The sequence below is a fragment of the Myotis yumanensis genome, unplaced genomic scaffold (genome assembly GCF_028538775.1).
Source record: "Myotis yumanensis isolate MYYU_CA2020_CCGP unplaced genomic scaffold, mMyoYum1.0.hap1 SCAF_1, whole genome shotgun sequence".
NCBI classification, from domain to species: domain Eukaryota; kingdom Metazoa; phylum Chordata; class Mammalia; order Chiroptera; family Vespertilionidae; genus Myotis; species Myotis yumanensis.
Genome location: NW_027223752.1, coordinates 13,118,608 through 13,135,690, shown reverse-complemented (window position 1 = coordinate 13,135,690; position 17,083 = coordinate 13,118,608). Strand labels below are relative to the sequence as shown.

The window sequence follows — 17,083 nt, the reverse complement described above, 5'->3', positions numbered from 1 at the left end:
GCGGCCGCCTCCGCGCCCGGCAACCCCGGCGTTAAGGCTCCAATGATCTCCACCCGGAGAATCGTAGATTCTCCCCGGAGTCCCTGGGACGCGCGGCCGGGTGGGCGGGGAGCGGTTCTCTGAGAGCCGCAAGGGGCGGGGGAGGGGGGCGCACGTTCCCGGCGCCCTCGCCCCCTTGGGGCAGGGAAGAGGGTACGGACGTCGCTCCGGAGACCCTGCTGGCGAGGCCCTGACCTTCCGGGCGCACCGACGCCGGAGCCACAGACCCCGGGTGGAGCGGAGACGCAGCCCCTCTGCGCGCTCCGGGGGGCGGTGAGCCGGGGGCAGGGCAGGGGACAAAGCCGCCCTGCCGCCGGAAGAGCGACCCCATGTCAGAGTTCTATTGTTTGGCGTGGCTCAGACCTCGCTGGACTCTGGTGCCCCGGGAGGGAGAAGGGGACCTGTCCTCGGGGTCAACGGTGTTTGTTTATTTGGGGCGGGGAAGGGCGGGCGGGGCACGCGGGCTGGAGAAGGGGCTTCGCGCTCATTCCCGCGCGTCTCCTTTAAGGGAAGCCCAGCCCTACCTTTCCCACCGTCGCCCTCCCCGCACTGTACCTGCATTTTAAAAGCGCCCTGTAGCCCTGGGATTGGCCCAGGCCGCGTCCTCCCGGAGCAGAAACTTGAACCGCCAGCGGGAGGAGGCAGTGCTGGCAGCCCAATGGGTGGATTGTACCATCTCGGCGGCGGCCCCCGCGTGCGCCCCGCCCCTCCCGCACACCCTCGGCGAGGCCCAATTGCACGGGCAGGAGGGCGGGACCGCGGCTCGAACGCGCCTCTGGCTGGGCGCCGGGCGGGCGAGCGCACCGCGGTGGGGGATGGCAGGGCCCGGCCGCGCCTCTGCCGGCCCCCTCGCTTTCCCTGGAGGCGGGGCCGGGGTGCGGTACCCCGCCTCCTCCCCGCCCGGAGTGGGCGGGGCGGCTGGGGCTCCGGGAGCGGGGCCGGGGGCGGGCCTCCGCCTGCTTCGCCCGAGCCCGGAGAGCACCCGGCGCGGCGGCCGCCGACACAGCCGCGATCTGCGCTCGCCGAATCCGCAGACGCGCGGGTTCCCGGCGGCCCGAGTGGGCGCTGCGTGAGGACACGCCAGGCGGCGCGGAGCGGGCCGCACTCGCCCCCGCCTGTCCCCCTCCCACGCGCGGACCGGCCCAGCGCAGCCCCGGCGCGGGGAGCGCTGGCCGGGCGAGGGCGCGGGCGATGCCGCGGTGACGGCCCCGCCATGGCGAAGCCCCCGGCCGCGGCGGCAGCGGCGGCGGCGTCGGAGGAGCTGAGCCAGGTGCCGGACGAGGAGCTGCTGCGCTGGAGCAAGGAGGAGCTGGCGCGGCGGCTGCGGCGCGCCGAGGGCGAGAAGGTGGGCCTCATGCTGGAGCACGGCGGCCTGATGCGCGACGTGAACCGGCGGCTGCAGCAGCACCTGCTGGAGATCCGCGGCCTCAAGGACGTGAACCAGCGGCTGCAGGACGACAACCAGGAGCTGCGCGAGCTCTGCTGCTTCCTGGACGACGACCGGCAGAAGGGGCGCAAGCTGGCGCGCGAGTGGCAGCGCTTCGGGCGCCACGCGGCCGGTGCCGTGTGGCACGAGGTGGCCCGCTCGCAGCAGAAGCTGCGCGAGCTCGAGGCGCGCCAGGAGGCCCTGCTGCGCGAGAACCTGGAGCTGAAGGAGCTGGTGCTGCTCCTGGACGAGGAGCGCGCGGCGCTGGCGGGGGGCGCGGGCGGCGGAGGCGGCGGCGCGGGCTCCCGCAGCTCCATCGACAGCCAGGCCAGCCTGAGCGGGCCCCTGGCGGGCGGCGCGGCGGGCACGGGCGCCCGCGACGTGGGCGACGGCAGCAGCACGTCGAGCGCGGGCAGTGGCGGCAGCCCGGACCACCACCACCACGTCCCGCCCCCGCTGCTGCCCCCGGGGCCGCACAAGATCCCCGACGGCAAAACCGTAGCCACGCGCAGGTCCCTGGACGACCTGTCGGCGCCTCCGCACCACCGCAGCATCCCCAATGGCCTGCACGGTAAGGACCGCGCGGGTCACAGCCCCTCTCCCCGCGGCGGCCGCCCCTCCCCGCCTCTCCTCCCGCTGGCGTCCCGGACTCCGGGCCGGGGGGTGTCGCGTCCACCGCGCTAGGGCTTTGGGTGGTGTTTTTCTGGTCCAGTGATGGAGGTGTGGCCCTGCCCAGCTTCTCATCCGCAGCCAGACGGGACCGCTAGACCCCAGAAAAGTTTTCCTCCGGCGGGGTTATCGGTGTGAATGTCCGGCGCTGCAGGGCTGGCCGGGGGCGCCCGCTCTCAGCTTGGAAATCCCTGTCCGCGAGCCGGAAGCTCGCAGGAAAAAAAAAAAAAAAGGCCTTTATAGCGCCAGTGAATTTTCCCTCTGATTGGGAGCAACAGGCTGCCCCAAACCTGAGCTGATCATGAGTGTGTTGGGGCCTGGAATGAAGCCTGGGCCTCCAGGTGCTGCTCGTTGGTTGGGGAGGAGCACGAGGCAGCCAGGTTGAGACCTGGAGGCGCTGGGCGGGAGGACCCTCGCCGAGAGCCTCCCGGCACAGCTCAGGGCGGCTGGCCCCTTCGCAACAGAGGGTCTAAGACTTGCCAGCGGGGTGCGTATGTTTGGCTTTGCTCCTCTTTGTGCCTCAGTTTCCTTGCATGCAGAATGGGGACGATGACCCCTGCCTGGGAGATTGGAGGTGGAGAGAAAGCTCCTGCAGGGTTTTATACACTGTTGGTGCCATACAGGAAGTGCCAGGGAGCTGGGTGGCAGGGCGTGGGTGGGAGGACCTTTGGCCTCAGGAAAGCTCAGCTACTGTCTTCCACGCCTTGCGACTGTTGGCCCAGTGCCTGGAAGCCCCAGCCGGGTCTGTGGAGCAGGGCAGCGCCACCCACTCCCAGCCCTCTGGTTAGGGGCCCTCCTCCCAGCTGTCTCTTCTCCTGCCTCCCTGTTTTCCCACATTGTTGGTGGCTTGGCTCCCAGTTCCACCGTTCTGGTGGCCATCGCTACTACCTGAGCTATACGCCCGAAGGTGGAGATTAAACAGCCCTTTCTGGTTCTTTTTTAAAAATATATTCTTTATTGATTTTAGGGAGGAAGGAAGAGGGAAAGAAAGAAACATAAAAAATGAGAGAGAGCATCATTGATCAGAGCATCATTGATCAGCGGCCTCCTGCATGCCTCACATTGGGATGGAGCCCGAAACCTGGGCATGTGCTCTGAACAGGAATCGAACTGTGACCACCTGGTTCATAGGTTAACGCTCAACCACTGAGCCACACCGGCTGGGCCCCTTCTGGTTCTTTTATTTTTATTTTAAACATTTTATTGATTTTTTACAGAGAGGAAGGGAGAAGGATGGAGAGTTAGAAACATCGGTGAGAGAGAAACATCGATCAGCTGCCTCCTACACACCCCCTACTGGGAATGTGCCCGCATCCAAGGTACATGCCCTTGACTGGAATCGAACCTGGGACCCTTCAGTCTGCAGGCCGATGCTCTATCCACCGAGCCAAACCAGTTAGGGCCCTTCTGGTTCTTTTAAAGGCTTTCCTAGTTCAGAGAAAATGTACTCGGCCTTAAGTGACTGTTCTTCCCGCAGTGACAACCTCAGCAGGGAGGGCCGCTCTGTCTTCGGTTTGGTGGCCAAGCGGCCTCTGCAGGCGCCTTGGGGTGGAGCCTGGGGTGGGAACTGGACCCAGGAGATGGGGTGCTATAGTGTAGCACAGTTTTTCCTTTATTTACCTTCCCAGCCAGTGAGTTCAGGGCAGGACTGGGTTGAGAGGGATATTTTGTTACTGATTAGCAATCTACGGCTACAACTCGGGTTACTTTCGGTAACTCTGTCTCCAACCCCACCTCCCACCACAAGCTCCTTAAGGCCAGTGGCAGTAGCTCAGAGTTAGGTGTTTACTTTGTTGGGGTTTCAGGGTTTGGAGAGTTCGGAGGAGCCCTTGTACCAGCCTTTCTGGCCTCACCTTCTGGGGGGGGGGCCTTGGGAGGGTCAGATGTCTGAACCTCAGTTTCCCCAAGTGCAGTAGAAGGAGGGCCCTGCCGCAGTCCTGTGGCTGGGGAGTGAGATGTTGCTGGCTTTTCGCTGTGTCATTGATGGCACTTGGCGAGAGTGGCTCTCTGCAGGGCGCTGAGGTGCTTGAGTGTCGTGGCATATTTGCAGGGGAGTTTGGTGGCGTCTGACGCGGAACCTGTCTGGCCCAGCCTGTGGGTTGTAGCTGGCAGGGATGCAGGAGTGGAGGACTGGGCTAGACCTGAGGGTTTCCACCCCACTGGGGCGGGTGGGGGTTGAGGAGTAGGGTTTCCTGCAGAGCCCATGCCCCCCTCCACCCTCCCCTTACCAAGCCTCTTGCACAGTTGGGGCAGGACTGCCACCGACGGTGATGGCAACGCTGTAACCGACCTGTTCAGCGTCATTATCGCAGATTTCAGTTCCAGACAGGATTGCCATTGTTTCGTTGTGTCTCTGAAGTCATGTGTGGCCTTGAGATGTTCTCCCAACATGAATAGGACGCCTGGAAACCAGGAAAGGCCCTTTTCACAGCAATGCCTTTTCTGTCCTCAGACCTGCAGTTTGAAGTTGAGTGAAGAGCCGGCTGAGGGAGGTTGAAGGTCTCTGTTCCAGGCACCCGGGCCCCCCGGGGGGCGGCTCTCCTGCTAGGGGTGGGCTGGCTTGCTTCTCTGGCCTGCTGTCATGTTGGCTGATTACCGTTATCAGCAGACAATGGTGATTCCCTATTCTGGATTCCTGACCCAGGTTTGCCCCTCTTCTCCCATCCTGGGAAGTGTCGCTTCCTTATCGGGGACCACCGAACAGATGGTTGATAACCCCGTTCCCTGGAGGGGTCAGTCCATCTGGGGTTCGAATCCAGTCTCCACTCCTCCTCTTCTCTCTGCAAGTTACTGGACTCGACGGCGCCTCTGCTCTTCCATGCAGTGCAGTGCAAGCCAGAGGGCCCCCTTCCCACGGGAGGGCGAGGGAGGGCCAGGGAGTCAGGTCGCACACAGGCCGGTCTCAGCAGTTGCCCGAATCCTCGTCGGGAATATTTTCCCCAAGGCTCCTCCTGAGAAACCCACAGGGACCCTTTTGGGGGCTCGCCAAGCAGACCAGTGTTCTTTACAACTGTTGGCTGTTTAGACAGGCAGCTCATCTGAATGTTTGCGTCTGGGCCTGTGTCTGGCTGCACCTGCCAATGAGCCCAGGGAATGGGGACCCTCTGGTCCTCTCTTGGGAGCTGCGGGGTACCTGGCAGCTGGCTGGGTGCCCTGAAGGCCCCAGGCGGCTGAGGTGGGATGTGGCCCATACGGGGTGGCTGGTGGGGCTCTGAATGGGTATGCAAATGGCTCCCCCTTCTCCCCATGATTTTGACTGAGGGCCAGTTCGAGTCTGGACTTCAGGGCTCCTTACTCTGATCCAGTGGGGCAAACTGAGGCAGCTGAACCCCCAAGGCCAGCAAGTCAGGTTTGTCCCTTGAACTGATGAGGTTTCAAACAAAAGCATTTCCAGCAATTCTCCCTTGCCCTTCCCCCATCCTTCATGCCCCCTCCCCCCTCCCCAGCTTGTCCCTGTGCAGGTCAATCCGTCAGTCGGTCAGTCCGTCAGTCCCGGGCCCTCCCCCACCCCCTGGGCCGTGCCCCTTGAGCTAACTTAGGGAACCGGGACCTCCAGCGTGCCTTCGAACAGCCCTATTTACTTTTTAAAGTTTGGATTTAAAATGTGAGCTTCTCAAAATAAGATGGGTTTGTTCTCTGGCTTGTGTTTTTGTTGGTTTAAAGGGAGGGTTAAGCGGGGGTGGTCCTGGCCTTCAAAAAAGATAGATCACGCTGGCCGAGTAGGGGCCACCCAGCTCCGCGCCTCCTGTGCAGGGCTGGCTCCTGAGGAGGCTCTTCCGAAGCCCAGCCTAGCCCGGAGCAAAGGTCATGAAGACAATGGGCGGGTTAGATAAGCCTTTCCCCTCCCTCCCGAGCTGATGCTGACCGTCCATCAGCAGCGGGTGCTGGCCTTGCCCAGGAGGAGCTCACAGGCAGGCACCCAGGGAAGGGCCAGGGGGTGCCCAGCACTTCACAGCTGACCACAGAGAGCTTCCCAGCCCCAGCTCGGTTCTGTTCAGAGTGCCCAAATGGTCCCATATCAGAGATGGGCAAACTGAGGCTTGGAGAGGCACAGGGACTTGCTCTGGGTCCCACTGGGCTGCTGGTGGTGGGGCCTGGGCTCAGTCTTGGGTCTCCTGTGTCAGATTAGCCACCTGCCCAGTGCCTGCTGCCCCTCTGGGCTGGGACAGAGGCGGGGTGGGGGGGTGGGGGGGTGGGGGGGGGGAGGGAGAACTGGAGGGACCCTCAAGGGAGGCCCGCCAGCAGCGGATGGCCTCCCCCAAGCTTGGTCCTGGCAGGGCCCCGGGACCTGCGGGTGGACACAGAGCCAGGAGGGAGGGAGCTCCAGGGGTGGGACACGTGTGGCAAAGGTGTGGCAGCTCCTCTGCAGAAGTGGGACCCTCAGGCTCCTCCTGGCTCCCCCTTTTCTTGCTTGAACCTACAGAGCTAAGACAGAGAAGGCAGGCGCCCCCAGGCTTCTGGCACCCGGAGCCGCCTCACCTCACCTCCTCACCTCTATTTTTGTTGTTAATCCTCACCCCAGGGTATTTTTTACATAGATTTTTACAGAGAGTAGAAGGAAGGGAGGGGGAGAGAAAGAGAGATAAATGCCGATGTGAGAGAAATGTGTCGATTGGTTACCTCCCGCAGGCGCTTGACTGGTCAGGGATCCAGCCTGCAACCAAGGTCCATGCCCTTGACTGGAATTGAACCCTCAACCCTTCAGCCCAGCTCTCCTCACCTCTGGAGCGTCATTCCCTCACTCGGTCAGGGTGGCTTCCTTCTGCTGGGGGCCCGCCATGCCCTGGTCTCTGAGCTCCTAGGATATGAACACGGTGGAAGATAGTCTGCCCCCCACCCCCACCTCCCTACCCTCCTCCCCCCGGGACTTTCCACACAGGCTTGTCCTGGCGTCAGCGCAGAGCAGGGAGGCCTGGCCCTCTGTGGGCCTCACTCAGCTTTTTCACCTGCAAAGTGGGGAGCTGAGACCAGCCTTGGGGGCGAGGGGAAAGCAGCGTTCTATGTGCTTAAGCCTTGAAGTGCAGCTGCGTCTGGACATGCTAATGCCCTCCGCCCGGCGGGCGCACTCAGTGCTGGTGTGCTTAGGGGCAGGGCCGCCAAATGGTTAGGGCTCTGGTTCCAGGTCAAGAGACCTGGTGGGGGTGGGGGGCGGGGGGGAGGGTGGTCCTGGCCTGGCCACCTGCTGCGTGAGCAGGGCAGCTCCCTGGACCTGATTGGTTTCTTTTCACTGTCGAGGGTGTTACAGATACACACCCCGGCCCCCCCCCCCCCCCCCCCCCCCCCCCCCGCCACCGCTTGGCCTCCCTCCACCCGCTCCTGCTCCACCCAGGCCTTCACTGCACTCTTGTTGGTTCTTATGGGCTATGCATACGTGCATATAAACTTTTTGGTTTAAAGAAGATTAAATTAAAAATAAGTAAATTCTTCGGTTAACCTCTTTTCCCTGAGCTTCTAATCCTGTTTCCTCACCTGTGTCCTAAGGATAATAATACCCTGCCTAAAGGTAGGTTTAGTGACCTCCACTGCCACCTGCACCCCTGCACACTGCCTTCTGGGGTGAGCGTAGGGGACCTGTGTGGGGAGCCCTGTGCCCACCTGGTGTCCGAGCCAAAGGAGCCCTTGTTGGTTGAAGGGCAGGAGGGGGCATCCAGCAGGCACGGGCGAGGGAGGCCTGGGCAGGGCTGATGCGCTGGCCCCAGCCTGGGCGAGCGCTCCCAGCTGTGTGGCGAGCTGGGGAGGCCCTGGACTGGAAGCCCTGTCATGGGAACAGAAAGAACTGGAATGCTGAGCCGGGAGAAGAGGAAGCCTTGGGGCCGGGAGCTGCTGCCAGGCGGTGGGGGGAGGGGGGCTGTCAGCCCCAGGACGTCAGCACTGTGCCGCCCAAAGGGCACAGCCCAGAGCTGTAGTGGGTCAGACATCAGCACCCACAGAGGTCCGGGCGGACATGCTCCCTCTGGAGTGGGGAGCTGCCTGTGAGGGGCGGGGTGCAGGCAGCGGCCTGGACACTGGGTGGGGGCGTCGCTGAGCCCAGTGGGACACCCCGCGTAGCTCGGAAACCTGACTGTGCGCGTCGTGACCAGTGGATGGAGTCCGGAGGCAGGAGGGCGGGCCAGGTTGTTGGGAGAATGAGCCCTGAAGCGGGAAGGGAAGCGCAGTGACCGACTCTGTCTGGTTCTGAGTGCCCCTCGCAGTGATTCCGGAAGCCTGGCTGGGGAGTGGCGGTGCGGGAGCTTGAGGCTGGTGTGCGTCCTGGGGTAGGCTGGGCCGGGGCAGCGGGGGAGGCTTGGGGCCTCTTTGGTGGCCATCGCAGGGACAGCGGCCGTGAGAGAACCTTCTCTGCAGACTCAGACCAGCCAGGTCTGCTCCAAAGCTCTGCCCCAGCCCCGGTAGCTGCCCTCTGACCTCTGACCTCTGAGGGCAGGTAGGACCGCACCCGGCGTGACATGCCTTCTGCAGCCGCCCCTGTAGCTGGTCACAGAATAGGTGTGGCCCGCCGACAGCCTGGTTCCCAGGGTCAGGGCCTGGCTCCGTGCAGGGGCCACTGGGAGACTTCAGAGCTGGGACGGGAGTGGTTCCCCCTCCCTGGCGGTGACGAGGGACCCCAGGCGCTTGCCCAAAGGCTTGGTGGCTGAGGAACAAGCTTGTCTGCTAAGGGAACGTGACACCCCCTTGCTAGTGAAAAGCCGAGAATGGTCCCCCTTCGAGAAGCACCCAAAGCCGGTCACCGTCACGCACGGCCCTGGCCCCTGCCGGCAGGGCAGGTGGTGGAGGGTTGGGGCAGTCCCGGCGCCGGGTCCCCCAGTGATGGGTGCCTGCTCGGGGACAAGTCTCTGCCCGTCTCCAGCTCTCGGGGGGCAGAGCAGAGAGATAGGAGGTGCTGATTCTGGAAGCTTCCAGCTCACCCTGCAGAGAGGTTTCAGTGGAGCTGCAGAGCCGGAGCCCTGGGGAGCTGGGGGGTGGGGTGTGGGGGTGGGGGGTGTTCCTTCCTCCTTCCTGCTGTGCCCGGAGGCCTTCGCCCCTTTGTTGTTTGTTGTTTCCTGATTTCAAAGATGGGCTTTTCCCTTCTCTGCTGCGCGGTGAGTGTGTCTTGGAGTCAGCGTAGTGTCAGGAGGCAGGAGGGCGGGCCAGGTCCCTCACTCATTGGATGAGGATGGCATCTCAGAGTAGAGGAGATGCTGGGAGAGCCTGAGGCGCTGCACGGAGCCTGACAGGCCCTTAGAGGGGACAGGAAAGGGAGGGACATGCCCCGGCCTGGCCACACGCGCTGGAGCCCCCCTGGGCCCTCAGTCCGTCCTCTGTCTGTCTCTGAGCTTGTGCATCCCAGGCCCGTCCTCTTGAGTTCCAGCCTTGGCATAGGGGCCGGTTCCCAAACTGTCTTTCATGGGGGGTTCAAGGCACCAGCCTGGCCTGGTGTCTTATGTCACGGGCTTCCCATAACAGGGAAGAGCCCTGCTGGGCCCCATGACCCCGGCCTGGGCTGAGGAGGCCAGGTCCCACCAGGCCGGTGGGGCTGGGGGCGGGGGCAGGAGCCCCGTCAGGTGGCCCTGGAGCCTATGCTGCCTGGGTGCCTTCGCCTCCCCGGGCGACAATTTGTCATCCCCTTTCACGTTCAGTAGTGCCTGGTTGTCTGTCCACCTCTTTAGGGTGCTGGGAGGTCGTGTGAGCGAGTGGGGGAGGCGGTTTGGAAGCTGACAAGGTCTTGAGGTGGAGCAGGTTGGTGCAGGCAGAGGAGGGCAGGGAGAGGCCGGGCGTGGTGGCAGGAACAGCTGGAGCCCAGGCATATGGTGGGCAGTGGACTGGCACAGCTGGCTCCGTGGGGCGACTGGTGATTGGGAGCCAGGGGTGGGGCAGGGCCAGGGTGGGGGGGGGGTCTGTTAGCTCCTCCCGCTGCATCTGTGCCCCCCCCTAAAGTCCCTGGGTTGGGCCTTTCCAGCTGCGGGCACTTCCAGCTCCGGTCTTCTCTTTTTTTTTCCTCTTAGTTTTAAACCATTTTTTAAAATTACTATTTTAACATTTATTTTTCAATTATAGTTGGTGTATCAGTTGGGTAAGTCTAGTACCCACCTGACACCACACATGGGTGATTAGGAATTATTGACTCTATTCCCCGAGCTGACTTTACATCCGTGTGACTGTAACTGGCAGCTTGTACTTCTTAATCCCTCCTGCCCCCCCCCCCCCCCCCCCGCGCAGGCCCTTCCTGAACTGCTTTTCCACGGGGATCCTGAGTTATCTGTTCGGGCTCCGCCGGACACTGGGTCTCACACAGCCCAGGAGGCAGCCGATCCCTCCCTTTGTTCTGCTCCCCACTTAGTAAATGTGGATTACCTGCTGGGCTGGAGAGGGCCCCCGTCAGCTGGGGTCTTGTGGGCACAGTAGGGTCCCCCCGCACTGTTCTGTGGATTGGTCCACGCAGACAGAACCAGCATCTTCCGCTCCCTCTCCCTGTGCCCTCACGTTCCCATCTGTAAAATGGGGGGCCCCTCTGGCCCCGTGACTCAGAGTCCCCACGACAGACAGAGCCACAGCGGAAGGGCTCTGCCCCCCCTGCCTCTTGTCGGGCACGCGGGTGGTTGGGTCTCTTGCCTGGTGGCGGTCCTTGGCTGGGAGCAGGTCCCAGGATGGAGCCCTGGGCAGTGGAGGTGATGTGGCCGCCCGTGGCGCACAGGCTCCGCTCTGCCCGGCCCTGGCGGAGGCCGAGACCCTGCCTGGCCAGCCTGGCCTTGTGCAGAGCCACACCGAGAGCCTTGATGGAATTACCGGCCTCTGCCACGCGATCGCCGTGCGTGGACTGTGTCACAGGTTTGGCGCCAGAGGAGGGCGCGGAGCTCCGGTTCCCCGGTGTGGGGTTTGCCCGGGACAGGGCCACTTGACGGGACCTGAGTTTCCTCGGGGTGCTGTCCTGTCTCCCCCAGCCCACGACCTTCTTCAGGGCAGGGTCCGTCTTCCTGGCACGTAGCAGGGGCTCAGGGAATGTTGGGGTGCGGGGTGGTGGGCAGGAAGCACTGGACGGGGCATGTATTTGGCCACAACTGCCTTTCTTCTGCACGGGCTCCCTTTGGCATCGAATGGCCTTCAGCTGCTAACTCGACTTTCACCCTCCCCCTCTTCCCTGTTTCCCCTTCATTATGAAAAACACACACATGCCCGGCCGGTGTGGCTCAGTGGTTGAGCACTGACCTGTGAAACAGGAGGTCACGGCTCGCTTCCCCCACACTTGCTTTTGTCAGTGGTTCCTAATCTCGGCTGCATATTAGCTATCATTTAGGAACTCCAAAATATGCCAGCGCCTGATGGGCCCGCAGAGGCGGCCCCAGTGGTCCCAGAGGCTTCAGCGGTTGTAGGGCTTCCCTGGGCAGCCGGAGCGACTGTGGGAATGGAAACTCCAGGAGAAAGGCAGACACTGCCCCACACAGGCCCTGACCGCTGGCCGGCCCAGGGGAGGCTGGTGTCAGCAGACATTAGCTCTGAGGGAGAAGCCGGCCGTGTGCGGTGTCCCCTGGCCGACCTGTGTGAGTGGACGCTTGGGGAGGTGGCTTTGGTGCGCCCAGTGGGGCCGCCGGCCGCCGTGGGAAGTGGGGTTTGAGCCTGGCCCTGGATTTCCTGAGCACCTACCCCCGCCCTGAGCACCGCCGCCGGCTGGCTCCCCTCCACACCTGGGAGCTGTCTGAGACCCGGCAAGGCCGTGCAGACGCCCCCGCCGGCCCCTGGCGGGATGCTGGGCCGCCCCGACCGGTGGGGGCCTGTTTGGGCTGCGTTCAAGGGGACCAGTGGCAGCGAGACGGCAGCCATGGAGAAGAGCCGACCCACTTCCAAAAATAGCGCATCCACTGTCAGGGGAGCATCTCTTTGTCTCCCCCAATCTGTCTCCGGCTGTAAGGCAAGGAGGCGTGCTCTTGTCTTGGAATCAGAGGCTGGAGCGCCCGCCCTGCCTCCCACAAGGGCCCGATTGTGTGCCGGCCCTGGCCGAGCCGGTGTCCCCAGCGCGCTGCATGTCTCCTGTCCCTAATGAGCCCGCTCTGGGAGTGGCCCTTTGTCGGGGGTTCCGGCCACACTGCCGGCGCCCGGCTCTCAGAAGGCTCGGCTTTCTGGTCGCTTCCCATCTCCCGTGGCTGGGAGGACAATGGGAGCTCCCGCCCTGCCCTCTCTCCGCTCCTCTTGCTGTGTTTTCCCCATTTTCTGGAATGTGCACACACCGCTTTCATACGGGACAGGACGTCAGACAGCGAGTCTCTCCCTCGTTCGGTGCCCCTGTCCTGGCCACCGAGGGCTCCCTTCCCCCCACCTCCTGGGGGACCTCCCCCCACCATTGTCTCCTGACTGCTCCTTCTTCCCCTGCAAACAGGCTCCTGTTTCCTAGTCCAGAGCAATAAACACTATCCTCTCCCTCTGCCATCCTGCCCCTCCATCCTTCCCTTCACCACCCACTTCCCAGGGAGCGTGGAGGGCTGGCTGCCTCCTGGCCCCACGCAGCCCTGGACCCTGGAAAGGCCACTCTGGCTCGTCCAGCGGCCTCTTTCCTCCCGACCCCTCCGTGGTGTGTGCTGCCCACTCCGGGCTTGTCTTCTGGACAGGGCCTCCCTGATCCCAGCCTCCAGCAGCCTCCATCCGCCTCCTGCCTGCAGTGGACGCGCCACCCACACGCAGCACCCAGGCTGTCTCTCCTTCTCGCTCCTGACCTACGGCCCAGGCTCCCAGGTCCTGCCGGTTACCATCCTGCTGACCGTGCGCTCTGGGCTGGGCCCCTTCCCCTCACCTGTGCCCCTGTACCCGCCGCCTCACGGTGACCACCTTCCAAGGATCGCTAGCCCGGAGGGGTCCAGTTCGATTTAACTATGATGAAGTCCCACGAAAGGTTTCCATGTCTGGTGGCACTGACCCTCGGGAGAGCTTCCCACCTTGTTGATGGCGAAAAGAAGGAACATTCCCATCATTCCAGAGAGCTCTGTGGGGCAGCACCGCGCGGACAACGCCTCTCCTCTCCGGGCTGTGGGAGGCTGGGTGGGTGAGGCCTGTGACAGACGAGCCCACAGAAGGAAGCGCTGAGCCGAGCAGTGGTGTTAGGGACCCCTCCCGTGCCCCAGGACCTCCGCAGGCCCTGCTTGCCCCAGGCCCTTAGGGCTCCTGCTGGCAGGATGTCCCTCCCCTCTCCCTCCCCACCCTGAAGTCTCACCTCCCCTGAGGCCTAGGTCAGCTTGTGGAGTGGGACAGACACAGGCTGTGTGACCAGTCACCTCGTCTGCTCAGCGTGGAGCAGGGTCGTGGTGGTTGCCCCGCAGCCACGGGTGCCACCTCTGCTGGGGGCCTTGTGTGGGTTCCCACGTCTGTGCTGGAACCCTCTGGGAGAGGCCGCCCGGCTCCCCGGGGGCCCTGAGGTCTCCTCGCACACAGCCCACCCCTGCCCCCAGCCCCCAGCTCCTTACCCTCTACCTGAGGTCAGGAGGCCCGAGGATCAGAAAACAAATGGGTTTTAAAACAGTGGGGGGTGCAGGGTAGTAGGGAATGGGCACCAGCCAGCCAGCACCCCCTCCCTGATTCCCCTCCATGTGGGGAGCACCCTGAGAGGCCCAGACTCCAGTTAGCAGCTCTGGGCATGGCTCCCCCTGCCCTCTGTGCTCCTTGCTCTCTGAGGCGGTGGCCGCGGCAGGTGGCGGGCAGTCTCTCATCTCGGGGTTAAGTGAGCTGCCTGGGTACAGCTGCGAGCCATTACTCCAGCCATCCCTGGCGGATGAGGCCAGTACGAGCCACACCTGGGGCTCTGGCCCTGGGCCTGGCCCTGCTGTCATTCTTCCAGCTGTGTCTGTGGTGGTGAAGGGGTCAGGGTGACGTTGGTGAGACCACAGCAGGACAGCGGCCTGTCCCTGGGAAAGGCGCTGGCAGGGAGGGTCAGGAAAGCCCACTTAACCCACCCTACTCTGGAATACCAGGCCAGTGTGATGAGGTAGGAGCCATCTGGGTGGAGGTGCCAGCACCCCCCGCAATCCCAGGGCCCCTGCTCCTCCTGCCGTCTCGGGGCCATTTCCTGGCCTGGGGGCTGGTTTCCCTGCTGCCTCCACCCTTGCAGCCTCTGTCCTCCCTCAGATTCCTCCTGCTGACAGCTGTGCAGACAGCAGCTCCCGCGTGGGTCCGAGGTCCTGGGAGTGCTCCCTGCCCTCCGCCAAGGTCCCTGTCCCCCCGCCAAGGTCCCTGCCCCCCGCCAAGGTCCCTGCCCCCCCCCCCCCCCCGCCAAGGCCCCCGCCCCCCCGTCAAGGTCCCTGCCCCCCGCCAAGGTCCCTGCCCCCCCCGCCCCCCCCCCCCCCCCCCCGCCAAGGCCCCCGCCCCCTGCCAAGGTCCCCGCCCCATCTTGCTCTCCCCCTGCATCCTTAGTCCCCTTGCACGGAGTTAAGACCTTGCTCCCGTGAGTGCGGCCTGGTTATGGGCAACGTGAGCTGCTCGCAGTGTGTGGGGCTGAAACCCTGTGGGATGAAAAGACCCCTTGTTTTTGTGCAACCCAAACTGAGCAGGAGGGCCCGGGGGAGCTGTGGCACGGGCGGGGCTGGGGCCTCAGGCCCGGGGCTTTGGGATGGGGGTTGTGGCCGGAGGGAGAGCCTGGGCCAGCTCAGGGTCAGCTGAGCACGGACCCACGGACTCCTGCACCTGGGGTCACTCGGGCCTCAGGGAACCCCGGGGCCCTGGTGTGACTGCACTCGCGCATTTCTCCTGGGCCAGGACCCAGCGCTCTCATCAGAGGCTGAGAGTGGTCCCGGGCCAGGAAAGACCAAAAAAACACAAGAGGGGGTAGAGCAAGCCCCCTCCCTGAAGGGCTCCCCTCCACATGGACTGGGGAGCGGGGACTTGCGGGAAGGAGCGTGGCTTTTAAGAAATAAAAAAATGAATGAACTTGCCCGGCTGGCGTGGCTCAGTGGTTGAAGGTCCACCTATGAACCAGGAGGTCACGGTCAGGGCACATGCTCAGAGTGGGGCTTGCAGGAGGCAGCTGATCAATGACTCTCATTGATGTTTCCAACTCCCTCTCCCTTGCTCAGTGACATCAGTAAAAATATATTACAAAAAAAATGAATTTAATGGGTGCTCTTGGTAAGGAACTCCATGCAGGCCTGTTCTCAGCAGGTTGGGATGACAGCTCTGGCTCACCAACCCCCACTCCCCCTGCCCCCGCCCCCTCCGCCCTCAGTCAGCCCCCCCCCCCCCCCCCCCCGCCTCTTTCGTGAAGTTGTGTTTATGTGAGGGTTCAGGGTCGGGTAGATGTTTTCATGCAGATCTTCGCTTCCTGGGCTTCTCCTTCGTTTCCTTCCTGCCTCTGTCGCTCTCCGTTTTCTTGGGCCTCAGTTTACTCATTTGTGAGATGAGGCAGTTGGACCAGGCCCACGGCTCCGCCCCTCCATCTGGACCAGGGCTTTTGGACATTTCTGCGTCTCTGCTGCCCTCACGACCCACAGTGGCCCAGTTTCCAACCCGGGCCCTCACCTCCCAGGTGCCAGGTGCCAGGTGCATGCCCAGGTTCGTGCCCAGGTGGGGAGTGATCTGACCCAGAATCAGGAGGCAGCAGCCAGGAGGGATCATTTGCTACTGTGCCCCACCCCACCCAACCCGGAGGCTTCGCTTTCCCTGCTTGCCCGCCATAGGCCTCTCGGGCCAGCTCTCGCTGCCAGCGCAGCCGCCATCGCCAGCAGGAGCAGCATGAAAACAGCAAAGCCTCCGAATGTTCTTTTGAACTGCACCCTGGGTCCCTCCTCCCTGCTGCTGCAGACCAGACTTCCGTGACTTCCGAATAGGCTGTGGACTCCCTTCTCTCCGGCTACATGCGCATGCCTTGCTGCCTTAGCGAAGCTGGTGGGCGTCTGGGCACTGGCGTAAGGGCAGCGCCAGGCCATGAGCTCGCTGGCTGGCATCCTAGATGCCATTGCGGGGATGGGGAGTCCTGTGCCAGCCAGGAAGCCCCGTCCGCTATCCCCACTCACCCCTCACCGTCCTGTCGGTGGTTTGCTGATTGGCAGCTGGAAGAAGTGGGAAGGGTGTCCCAGTTGGAGACCATGGTCTGGGAGGCCTGGGTGTGCAGAGGGGCTTCGAGTGAGGGGTGGCGGGGTGAGCTGCAGGCCGAAGGCAAGTGGAGGGGACACATGGACTGGGGAGCAGGGGCTTGCGGGAAGGAGTGCGGCTTTGTTTATTCCTGTAGCAGACGGCTGTGGACCACAGTGGGTGGGACTCTAGGCTAGAGTGCCACCCACTGACAGTGGGGTGTGGGGCCGGGGTCCGCACCCCTGGGCACTGGCTGCACGGCCCCTCCTGAAGGGGAGCCGTGTTGGCACTCCTCGATGCCCTTTCTCCTGTCCTTGGATTTGATCCTTTTGATTCCCAGGCTGCCTTAGGGCCTCCAGTGGCTCAGGAGGGAATTTGTGGGGAAGGGGAGGTTCTGGTGGGGCAGCTGCCCTGGTGGGGGAATGGCGGGTGATCTTCAAGGGGCGAGTGAGCCTGGCTGAGATCTCAGCCACTGCTCTGCGTATTCCCGTCCTGTTGGGACCATTCCTCCCAGCCCTGCCCTGGGTCAGAAAGACAGGGACCCTCGCGAGCTCTGGGGGTTTGCTGGGCTGCAGGGCTTGGCTGTGGCGTGCCAGCCCGAGGCACCTGGTACCACTTGGGGCTGCGGGGACCTGGGCCAGCAGCAGCAGGGGCAGGGGAGGGGCAGCTGTCAGGGGCTGGGGGGCAGGGGAGGGGCGCCTGGCCAGCACATCACTGTTCCTCTTCATGTCCTGAGCAGCTCAGACAAGGAAATGCCTGTGGGAGAGAGTGAGGAGTTGGCATCTGGGAATGACGCCTCATTAAAGAGACTGCGTCCTAAGAATGCAGGCACTTACCATCCAGGGGCTCCGGAAGGACTGCTTGGTGCCCCTGGGCCAGGGTGTACGTGGGCGGGTGGGGTTGGCATCGGCCCCCTGGCACAGATGAGGA

At 63.5% G+C, this 17,083-nt stretch overlaps 1 protein-coding gene across 2 annotated transcripts in view; it reads left to right on the top strand.

Moving 5' to 3' along the window:
• Positions 1-1,004: 1,004 nt before the first annotated feature.
• LOC139009863 (coiled-coil domain-containing protein 85C) overlaps positions 1,005-17,083 on the top strand; it is a 69,793-nt gene continuing 53,714 nt past the window's right edge. For both annotated transcript variants that reach the window (XM_070413988.1, XM_070413980.1), the window contains exon 1: positions 1,005-2,036. In XM_070413988.1, the coding sequence (XP_070270089.1) occupies positions 1,253-2,036 (784 nt within the window). In that variant the 5' untranslated portion in view covers positions 1,005-1,252. The remainder of the gene's footprint in view (positions 2,037-17,083) is intronic.